Consider the following 11,771-nt stretch of genomic DNA (forward strand, 5'->3'; position numbering starts at 1 on the left):
CGCCGTCTGCACAGTCCATTTCTTTCCATGGTAACTGCAAACCTGCATGTATGCAAACGTAAGTTACATCAAAAGTTATGATAAACCTATTTTGATGAGGGTTTTTTTTGTTGTTATTCTTTAGTGCTATAATGACCACCGTGTCCAAGCTCGCAGCCACCAGAGGAAATCTGTCCAAGGAGCCATGTCAGGAAACTGCACTGCAAAAACTCAAAATCTTACCAAGAATATTTGTCTTATTTCAAGTCAAAATGTCTTATTTCTAGTCAAAATATCTCATTACACTTAAAATAAGACATGATCATCATGATCACCTCAGAAGTAAACAATTAGACAATTTTCACTTGTTTCAAGGTAATTTTCACTTGTTTCAAGTAAATTTTCACTTGAAACAAGTGAAAATTGTCTAAAAACAAGTTACTTCTGAGGTGATCATGTCTTATTTTAAGTTTAATGAGATATTTTGACTAGAAATAAGAAATTTTGACTTGAAATAAGACAAATATTCTTGGTAAGATTTTGAGTTTTAGCAGTGTGGGGGACAAATGTTGACTGGTTTACCCAGTGTGGGCCACGTGCATACACCCTAGAAGCACAACCAGCCATAAACTAGTCACCTTATTGTCCGATAAAGTGACCTGTTATTGATTGAAACGGTAACATGTAGGATGCAACCTCTCTGCAGCTGTTTGGCTTGTGTAGAAACATTTACACACATTCCTGGTGAGGAAAAAAGACCTTCAGTGTGGTGTGTGTGTGTGTGTGTGTGTGTGTGTGTGTGTGTGTGTGTGTGTGTGTGTGTGTGTGTGTGTGTGTGTGTGTGGTGTGTGTGTGTGTGTGTGTGTGTGTGTGTGTGTGTGTGTGTGTGTGCAAAGACATACAACATATACATAGCAACAAGGCTTTGAACCCCTTTCATGACCTTTCCCCTCTCCCTTTTCAAACTAACACGTCTCACGTCTGACATGTTTTCACTCAGTGTTCAGCCTCCAGCAACTCAAATAGAAAAGATTTTGGAAATTACAATGCAAAAACTGGCCTAAACCTGCTGTCCAGACAAGCAGTAACCACATCAGCAGTCCTTTCTGTCAGCATGAATATGTGTGGTGCAACAGACCGAACAAGCCTGTTGATATCAATGGGAGCCACTCTGTGTTGTGCCTGCCCATGCTGCTCTGCTGAGGGGGGGGCGTTGTCTTCCTCACGCGAGCCAAGCTGAATGAAGCTTGCCACATGGAGACACAACAACACCGGATGTTTACAACTGAGCATTCAAAATAAGAGCATTAAAGATGGGCGGAGTACATTTTGGCAAACAGTTTCATTATGTAACTGAAGTATTTCTTGGAGGCAGAACTAATCTAATTGATTGAGTTCAACCCAGAGGACAACTGTGGATTTGGGTGAGTAACTGTATGATGCCGACACCCAGGAAAATGAATTAAAAGGTCAAGAGGTGAGGGAGGAGGTAGTAGATAGATAGATAGATAGATAGATAGATAGATAGATAGATAGATAGATAGATAGATACTTTATTCATCCCGCAGGAAATTCGTAGTTTTTCAGCAGTATCCACAGATTACAGATTAAATAAATCAATAAAAAAAGATAAAAAAAAAATAAATAAATAAAGAATAAGATCTAAGTACAACAGAATAAGATCTGAGTACAATCCAGTGTGCAAGAAGCAATGTGCAACAAAAAAGAAAAAACAGAAAAAACCGTGTGCATGGGTGTATAAAATGTGCATAGAGGTAGGTCAATGTGCAAATTTAGAAGAAATATACAGTATACACGATAAATAGCCGTAAGCAATATAAACACTATAAACAAGGATTATATATAAAAAAAAAAAAATAGAAATATGTACAATTTAAACAGAAGTATGAACAATTTAAACAGCAATGAACGTTATGCAGGTGAGGTATCCCAGTGCTGCTGCTCCTCAGAAAAAATATACCTTTTCATAATTCAACTAGCTGGTCAGTCTCACTTACTTTATAAACTTGTAAGTTTCATATTGTGCGTAAGTTTTTTCAGTCAGCTAACAAGTGCTTAAAAACAGATTTGGCTCAGGTGTTTGTGTCTCCTGATTTAAACTCAGGGATTAAACCCCAGTCGGTGTAGATTACCGTGTACTGAATACCAGAGGTAAACATATGACATTTGGAGGAAAAAAAACCCAGCAAATTTATGTGCATAAAACGCATGTCCCGTTCATCATATGGTTCTTAAATTCACAGATAGAAAAAGTCGCAAGCACCTCTCACCCTGGGTTTCTTTGAGGGTTTTATTTTGATACTCGTAACCGGAAGCAGACTTTCATTGCGGCTCACTCGACTCTGCTCTTGTAACAGCTTTCAAAGCGATTTATGTAACGAGGACAGGCTGGAGGAGGACGTAGCACAGCGCTGCTAACCTGATTAACATTGGACAACAAACAAACAAACAAAGACCAGTATGTAGTCTGCGTGTAAACTTCACCGAGATGCATTGAAATTCTCTGTGTCGATGAGAGGCAGGCGGTGCCACGTCCGTATGTACTCTGACTCCACCTGACCACAGCGCTGTGTTTGTTGGTATTTACTGGGATTTCTTGTCTTTGCAGGTTTGGGGACACATTCCCAGCTCTACTCACGTGTCCCCCGGTCCCGTCAGAGCCACAGGGGCAGAGCAGCGGCAGCATGCAGGACAGGAGCTGGACTCAGGACATTTAGTACTTTCCCACAGTGACGGGACACCCCGCTCCGCTGGATGGGACTCCGTGTTGTTGTCCTGGATTTCCTCAGGACTTAATTATCTGTTAGACATTTTGTATTTTACTCAGACAACCATGACTGCTGCTTTGCTCCGAGGAGGGAGAGGAGTGTGTGTTCAGGTAAGTCACTAGTTGAGTCTGTCTCAGGGTCTCTGTCCGCATCTATTCAATAATGTGGAGCCCGTTTATTTACTCCTCTAGCCAGACAGTTATTTGAACTACCTATGGATTCACATGGACTCGGATTATTGGGTACACTCCAAAAGTGCAGGTCATCTATTTGAAGAAGTGAAAGGTTAATGTTGCTTATTCCTCTCCATGGTCTTTTAAAAGCACTGGAAACTCTTTCAAAGTAAGAGCTGATAATGCTGATAGATGGATTGGAAGGAAGAATGGAAGGATGCAGGTTTTACAGACATTGCACAGGAACAGTGGGAGGCTACACAAAATATACCTCTTAACACTAGGAGAAATGCATATCTTTAGAAAAATTATTGAATGCAACAAGTAATAAAATAAATAAGTGGATCAATACAAAGAATATAAGAAAAAAAAAAAAAAAAAAACAACTCTGCATACCCTGTAAGAGTAATGAAAATATACCGGTACTAAAATATATGTATAGAATATCTATAGACCTTGAACTTTTGAACCTTTGCATAGACCATGTGTATAATGAAATATATCTGCACAATAGCTATAGTATAGAATATGTATATATATATACACACTACTCACAAAAAGTTAGGGATATTTGGCTTTCGGGTGAAATTTACGGAAAATTTAAAAAGTTCACGCTACAGTGGTATTATATCATGAAAGTAGGGCATTTAAGTAGAAGCATGCACTGGTGATTTCCTCATCTCAAACAATTTCTTGAAACAAAAGCCAACAACAGTGGTGGGTATACCACAACCAAAAATGTCAGTGTCAATAACTTGTCATGTGCCCTTGAGCATCAATTACAGCTTGACAACGACGTCTCATGCTGTTCACAAGTCGACTTATTGTCTGCTGAGGCATGGCATCCCACTCTTCTTGAAGGGCGGCCCTCAGGACATTGAGGTTCTGGGGTACAGAGCTCTGAGCCTCTACACGGCGACTCAGCTGATCCCATAGGTTTTCTATGGGATGCAGGTCTGGAGAAAGTGCAGTCCACTCCATTTGAGGTACCCCAGTCTCCAGCAGCCGTTCCCTAATGATACGACCTCGATGAGCTGGAGCACTGTCGTCCATGTAGATGAAATCAGGCCTGTGTTGTTCATGCAGGGGCACAATGACTGGATTAATGATGTTATTCAGGTAGTATGGGCTTGTCACTGTACCATTCACAAAGTGTAGGGCAGTTCTGTACTGACTAGACACACCTGCCCACACAGTAACACCACCACCACCAAAGGCTCGTCTGGTGACAACAGTGGCTGATGCATAGGGCTCTCCTCGACGTCTCCAACATCGTTGGCGGCCATCATTTCTGCTCAACATGAATCGGCTTTCATCAGAGAACAGCACTGAGGCCCACTGGTCCCTCGTCCAGCGTAAATGCTCCCTGGCCCATGCAAGACGATGACACCTGTGCCTGGTGGTGTGGTCAGGTACCCTTGCAGGTCGTCTAGCACGCAGACCATGCTGATGTAAACGGTTTCGAATGGTCTAACATGACACTTGGGTGCCTCTCACCTCCCTTAAATGTGCCTGGAGTTGAGTGGCATTCATCATCCGGTTCCGCAGGGCACTGTTCACAATGAAGTGGTCATCAGTGTGGGATGGGGCCAAAGGACGTCCACTTCTATGCCTTTCTGTGACTCTTCCAGTCTCTCTGTATCTCTGTTGCAACCTGCTGATGACACTCTGTGACACTCTAAGCTCAGTGGCCACTTCTGTCTGAGGACATCCTGTTTGAAGCCTCACAATGGCGAGGTGCTGCTGATCAATTGTTAGGTGTCGTCTTGGTCTCATGATGTCAAAATGTGAACAGCATGATGAGGAGGACTGTTTAAATACCAATTCTAATTGAACCAGGAAATTTATTGGTCGATTCATGGATCAAACACCTGATGTGAATTTTGCCGTTAAGCTCCTTGTTAGAGAACAGCAACTTGTGCAAAAAGTACTGAAACATTGAACAGTTGGACATGTGCATTCAAAAGTTTACAGAAGGTCACATTAAGTTCACCTGTAAAGGTTATAATGCATTTTAGGTTCATCCTGAAATTTCACCCGAAAGCCGAATATCCCTAACTTTTTGTGAGTAGTGTATATATACAAATTATGGTACTAATTAATGGACAGTCCATTTGACATCATTCTTTCTGGTAGCAGCAACGTAAACATATCCATCCCAGTTAGCCTGTAATATATTTAATTGTGTGTGTGTGTGTGTGTGTGTGTGTGTGTGTGTCCAGTGTTTTCACAGGGAGTTGTGCAGACTCATATGGAGACCACAGACTGCCCTGTTCAGCTCCAAACCATCAGATCCCAGGAAGCAGCCACGCATAACACACATCAGTAAGACACACACACACACACACACACACACACCTGTCTGTCCTTTTCTTCAATGTACCCACAGTGTTCTGTTTGACTTTATTCTCTGTGTTGTTGAATGATTATCCAGTCATTATCACTGGGAATGTCTGGAGAGTGGTTATTAGAAGGGACATGCTACTTTGTTAGAATAGTGACAAAAAAAAAAGAAACATTCTGGCTTTCATTTTATTCTGTTCTATTCTGTGTTTTTTTCCCCCCGTGCTATTATTTTCTCATTATTTGTTTTAACTATTCTTCAGAGAAAGCCAAACCCCAGCCAGCTGTGGACATCCCTAAACTCCTGGAGGAGCTCTTTTCCCAGAGGAGACCCCACCCGGCACCCCCTGCTGGTAAAGGTCAGCACCTGCGGTCTGTTGTACACAGTGTCACATAATACAATAGCATGTTTATTTATGTCTGACAAAGCAAAGCTGGCATGACAGCTGCACAGATGGAAGTAATTTGCTGCTGCAGATGGTGCCAGCTTGCAGTTTTCACTAAGGCCCCCCTCCCCCCTTCAGGTAGGCCCCGAAAAAATGCTTGAAAAGAATTAAAGTCAAGAGATTTAGACATCCGTTCTGAAATGCATCAGACACCCATGTGCGGGCAGCACATAAAGAGTGGCACCCTGTCACCATTTATTATGTTATTCATCCCTGTCATTCCAGGCTTTTTTCAGTATTAGCATGTTTGTCCTCTGGTACCATATTGACAAGCAAAAGCTGCTTTGTTGTGGAATATGAAAGAACCAGTTTCTTAGAGCAACATGGGAAAGAACATGTGAGATACTATAATCTAGTCCAGATCACAAAACTTGCCTGTGAATCAGCGATCGGACAGTATCTCTACCAGCTGAGGTAGGTGTTAATTGAATCGCTCAGCTTTGATTCAAATGTTAATCTGTCTTGCTGCTGTTTCTACTGTGTCTCCACGCTGTCGTACTGAGTGATTTTATTTACTCCTATTCTCCCTTTCACCTTTACCTCCTTCTCCCTTCACTGTCCTCTCCTCCTCTTCCTCCACCTCTCCTCCCTCAGCTTCTACTGCCAAACCCTCCTCCACCAAACCCTCTGCCATCTCCTCTGTGAAGACCACCGCCTCAACCTTTTCCCACTCCCCACCCACCGCTGCTTCGACATCTAAACAAGCTGAGGATGTTTACAACAAGACCACCCCACCAGCATCTCCTCCACCAGACACTCTACCAGCATCACAAAAACCAGTATCCAGTCCAGGCCCAGTTTCACCTGCTGCCGATTCCACAAAGATTTCCTCTTCCTTTGAAGCCCCCCCGCAATCTTCCCCGCCTTTTATCAAAGCCTCTACAGCTGGTGTTGTGTCTGAGATGATGTCACCTGCCACTACAACCTCAGTACCCTCTCCAGCCACCACCACACCTGCCTCAGTAGAACCACAAGCACCTTCAATAGAATCCCTATCAGCCAGTACAATAGAAGCCAAAGTAGAGACCTCTGTAGACTCAGGAGAACTTCCTTCTGCCACCTCAGCCAACACAGTGGAAAGCAGCACAGAAATGTCAGAATTTACAGCTGAGAGTACGATAGAACCAACAGTAGATGCACTCTCCTCTCCCATGGAAACATTAGAGTCTAGAGCTGTCTTTGTTGAAGGTACAGTAGACCCTGTAATAGAAGCCACAGTAGATACTGTAGCTCAAGAAGTACAACTTAACAATACAGATTCAGGAGCAGATGCTGTAGCACAAACCGTCTTAATCGAGACCACAGTAGAAACCACAGCCACGCCGCTGCAAAACAAAGGAGAAGTGAGTGCTTTGTCTTCAGGGGTGGTTGCTGGTTTGGGAGCCAAGGAGGGCGAGGAGAAAGTGGGGGGAGAAACTGCACAGGAGCCTTTGAATGTTGCAGAAACCATGACTCTTGAGTCAGTAACACTTGCTGAGGCCAGATCTCTGGTGGAGTCTTTACCATTTGAAGACCTCCTCCAGACTAAAGCTGCACTAGAAGACAAGGCAGAGGCAGTAATCCAGGACTCGCTGGTGCAAACTGGGAATGGAGCAGAATGTGAGACTGCAGCTGAAACTTTCGCTGAAGTCCTTTCAGAAAGGGACTCTCTGTCTGAAGATGTTGAGGCGTTAGAGGCTGAAACAGACGTTTTAATGGAACAGCTTCTCTGCACCATTCCAGAAGCAGTGTCCAAAATGCCTGCCAGTGTAAAGACAAGTCTAGCTTCTCATGCCACATCTTCTGGTGTGGCCATGGAAGCCAGTGGGGAGTCAATGCAGAAGGCGGCGCAAGTTGGAGAGGAGGAGGTGACAGAAGTAGAAGCCATGACCCTAGAGTCGATAACATTGGCTGAAGTTGAGGCCAGAGTGGCATCCCTAGAAACTGATGTTCTGCAGCAAGCAAAGACTGTACTTGAGAAAGAGGCTGAAATACTAGCGAGGGAGGAAAGGATGGAAGAAAGGACAGTGATAGAGGATGGCACCATGTCTGAGGTTATGATAGAGGCTGATGTTTTAACACTAGATTCTCTCTCTGAAGCCACTGATGCATTAGAGACGGAAACCTCCGTGGTTCTGGAGGCCATGTTGTGTTCTGGTGTGGTCCCAACACCTCCACCAGACTCGCAGCCTGGGTCACCAAGCACAGCACGAGCAGAGACAGAGGCGCTGTTTGGTTATGTAGAGGTAGAATCAGAGAAATTAAACAGTCAGGAAGCAGCAGGAGTGTCTGTGATTGGTGGAGAGGAGGCAGGAGAGCAGGAAGTGAACGTTGTGGAGGCCATGACCCTTGAGTCAGTGACGCTGGCTGAAGTCGAGGCTTTAGTGGGAACACTAGACAGCGTAGCTCTGACGGCAACCACGACTCAGCTGGAGCAAGAAGCTGAAATGCTTGCCAAAGAGGAGAGGATGGGCGAGCAGAGGATGGTTTTAGAAGACAGTAGTTTGTCTGAGGAGGTGGCTGAGGCTCTAAGTGTGGAGGCTCTGTCTCTGCCTGAAGCAGACAGTTTACCTGAGGCTTTACAGGCTGAAACAGACATACTGATGGAGCAGCTGCTGTTCTCCATTCCTGGTCCTGTAGGGGTCACGTCAGAGGATCTGATTGTACAGGGAGTAGCACGAGAGGATATTTTAGATGGATACGCAAGGGAAAGCTCTGTTTGTGAAGAGGAGAGAGGAAGTGAGGAGCTTGTGTTAAATGAAGCTCTAACTTTAGAGTCACTCACTCTGTCTGAGGTCGAGACTCTGGTGGAGACGTCAGAGATGGATGTGTTAACTCAAACTGACTCTCAGGAGGAAGCAGAGGCTAAGGAGGAGGCACAGGCAGAGCAGAAGGTGTTTTCTGAAGATGCTGAGGCAGATATTCCCTCTGAAGCTGAGATTTTAACCAAGGCCGATGTTCTCGCTGAAGCAGCAGACGCTTTAGAGGCCGAATCGGCTGTTATCCTGCAGAATCTGCTCTGTCCCGTCTCAGGGATCGTTACAGCGGACACCACGGGGTCAGCTGCTGTGAACACAGCACCTACAGAGCCGGACACACTTCCTCTTTCTCCTCCTGCTCGGGAGGAGGTGCTGGGACAAGAGGAGGAGGATGCAGGTTCTCCTCCTGCTGCTTCAGAGGAGGTGGAGACAGAGGGAGGAACACAGACTGAGGCCCTGGGAACTCACGAAGGTATAGGAACACACACCTACATAAACACACTCACATGCAAACACACACTCAGGTTGTGCTCAAAGTAATGTGTTGTGTTTGTCCTTCAGGTTTGGACCCAGTTCAGCTACTCTTCCTGGAGAAGATCAGAGAATACAACAACAAGCGCAGGTAGAGAGAGAAACAGTTTTCCAGCTTCATGCCTAAACAATGACAAGAGTAGGAGACAAGAGTAAGAGAATGACTTCAAATACACTCCTGATCAAAATCTTAAAACCAGTTGAGAAATTGCAAGAATTTACATTTTGCACTGTTGGATCTTAAGAAGGTTCTAAGTAGAGCTTTAAAATGCAAAAAGAAGAAATGGGAGTGAGACAAAAAAAAAAAAAAAAAAAATTGAGTAAGCAATTTATTGCAAACAACCATTAAACTGAAATAGGCTGTTTATCAGCTGATCAAAAGTTTAAGACCACAGCCTTTAAAAGCCCAAATCTTGGCAAAAATGTGGAGTCAGTGTCATTTTCTGTCAGGTATCCACACAGTCATGACCTCCTTTAAAGGCTGTGGTCTTCAACTTTTGATCAGCTGATGAACAGCCTATTTCAGTTTAATGGTTGTTTGCAATAAATTGCTTACTCAAAGTTTTTTTTTGTCTCACTCCCATTTCTTCTTTTTGCATTTTGAAGCTCTACTTAGAACCTTCTTAAGATCCAACAGTGCAAAATGTAAATTCTTGCAATTTTTCAACTGGTCTTAAGATTTTGATCAGGAGTGTATTTTAGTGTTCATTAATGAAAGATAAAACAGAAAATTGTCCCTCACAAGGAAACATGTACAGCTCACAGAGAAGGACAGCCATAGCTCACATAGATACGTGCTGTAAATACCAATGAACTAATGGACCAGTGCAGTGCATGAGGCAGACACATGAGGCAGATGAATTATAAGACCCCAAAAACTAATGAAAACAAGTCGTTTAGAGAAAAACCAAAATAAATTCTGCATGCCAATAGACTTTCGTAAGTCTACAGATTCATTGTTGCTGTTGAGCTGGGCAATCGCAGTAGGAATAAATGACTTTTTAAAACGGCACTTCTGCGCACGGGGGACTTGGTGCTTTTGTCCAGAGGGCGTCGTCTCAAACCAGATATAGAAAGGGTGAGATGTGTCATTCACAACTGTGGTGGCCGGTCTCCTTCCTGCCTCTGGGCCGCTCGGGAGAGCTTGGCTTTGCTCCGTGCAGACGAGAGACCGGACCAGGACACACTGCTGAAGGTCAGGATCGATTCAGCCGATGCCTGACACACATTATTAAAGAAAAATACACACCTGCAATCATGGATCACCCTCCTTTTAAATAAATAAAACTATTGACAAAAAGGCAATAGCAAGACATTTAGTTATATGAAATGTGGATTATGACGTAAAGCTTCTCATGTATAGTAATTGCTATTTTGTTGTGAGCAGCAACTTTCCATCTGAAATCAGTAGATGACAGTTAATACTGCTGCAACAAATTAATCTGTTGATTACAATTAGGGCTGAACGATACATTATCATATCATTACCTAAATATGAACATGCAAGATATTAATATCTCAAGAAGCAACAATATTAAATTTAGGGTCAGGGTTAGCCTAAGACAGTGATTGATCTGTTCTGATCAAAAAATATTTTGTGGAGTAACTGCATCTCTCTACATCCAGGTGGTGTCAATATGCTGTTTTTTGAAGACGGTTCAGTTTTCACTGTTGCTCCACTTAAAATTTCAAACAAGTGTGAACCCATAGTCATATTGTATATCATATAGCTATCGAGATATGTGGCATAAATATTGAGGTATGAAATTTGTCCATTTTGTGCAGCCCTAATTAGAATTTTGTGAATCAGCACCAAATTGAACCATTTTCACTCCTTTGACCTGGACGTTTTGCTGCTGACAAAAGACAGACAGAAGTCATAACACCCATTTTTCCTCTGATTTCCCCCCCATTGTCTGTCTCCTCCCTGTCCTCCACCGTCCTTTCCCCTTCTTCCTCTCTCCTCTCACCCTATGAGGTTGTGCGATGGAGCAGTAGAGGCAGGGCCAGATTTCGAGAAGCGCCTATCAGAGGAGACGGCGAAGCTCCAGAGACTTTATGGAGGAGGAGACCTGAGCAGCTTCCCTCAGTTCACCTTCACTGGTGAGAGAGGAGACAGACTGAGGGATGTGTGTGTGTGTGTGTGTGTGTGTGTGTGTGTGTAGGTGGAGGGGGGCAGACAGTGACATGCAGACATTGTGCATGCCAATCAACGGCCATTTGTCACTGTCCTGGCTCGGACGTGGCACAAATGCTACAAAAACTAAACATGTCCGCAAATGTGCATTAACTCGTTTCTTCTTTGTTTTCTAGAGCCTGAACTGCACCAGGACTCCAAATGACCTGCAGCTACTCTCCTGCACTCCCCTTGTTCTCCTCCGGTCTTTCCACGTTTCTCCTGTCACCTAGCATCTCTCCAACTACCTCCTCCATTTCACATCTGCCTCCACTGAAACAGAGAGAGAGGGAGAACATCAAGTTTGTGTTTGGGCTGATGAGGTGTAATAAGGGACAGTGTGAACTGATGATAGCAACAACAATGCTGGTTTATTAAAGCAATACTATGAACACAATGAAGGTCTGTTATGTTCTGATGTTCAGGAGATGTGTGCGCGCGTGTGTGTGTGTGTGACCATCGACATCACATAGAGCAGCTCGGGGACTCATCAACAGTAGGTGGCACTCTTCAGTGTGTTATCTCCTCTCTGGTTCCATTTCTCTCAGTCCACCTCTGTCTATATTTACACACCTCTCATTCTCCTTCTTCCTGAG

At 43.9% G+C, this 11,771-nt stretch overlaps 1 protein-coding gene across 1 annotated transcript; it reads left to right on the forward strand.

Annotated features, from left to right (window-relative positions):
* Nucleotides 1-2,316: 2,316 nt before the first annotated feature.
* Nucleotides 2,317-11,572, forward strand: LOC115372399 (cell wall protein DAN4-like). Its single transcript, XM_030070259.1, has 8 exons — nucleotides 2,317-2,458; nucleotides 2,609-2,878; nucleotides 5,164-5,266; nucleotides 5,548-5,643; nucleotides 6,325-8,940; nucleotides 9,030-9,090; nucleotides 10,978-11,102; nucleotides 11,313-11,572. The coding sequence occupies exons 2-8, from the start codon at nucleotides 2,834-2,836 to the stop codon at nucleotides 11,339-11,341; spliced, it is 3,075 nt and encodes a 1,024-aa protein (XP_029926119.1). The 5' UTR covers nucleotides 2,317-2,458; nucleotides 2,609-2,833; the 3' UTR covers nucleotides 11,342-11,572.
* The last annotated feature ends 199 nt before the right edge of the window (nucleotides 11,573-11,771 follow it).

This window comes from Myripristis murdjan, chromosome 15, assembly GCF_902150065.1.
Source record: "Myripristis murdjan chromosome 15, fMyrMur1.1, whole genome shotgun sequence".
NCBI lineage: Eukaryota > Metazoa > Chordata > Actinopteri > Holocentriformes > Holocentridae > Myripristis > Myripristis murdjan.

Excerpts from the sequence above, each read along its gene's own strand:
- LOC115372399 (XM_030070259.1), top strand. The coding sequence starts at position 2,834 with ATGACTGCTGCTTTGCTCCGAGGAGGGAGAGGAGTGTGTGTTCAG. Across the intron at positions 2,879-5,163 it reads GGAGAGGAGTGTGTGTTCAG|TGTTTTCACAGGGAGTTGTG; the intron begins GTAAGTCACTAG and ends GTGTGTGTCCAG. Across the intron at positions 11,103-11,312 it reads CCCTCAGTTCACCTTCACTG|AGCCTGAACTGCACCAGGAC; the intron begins GTGAGAGAGGAG and ends TTTGTTTTCTAG.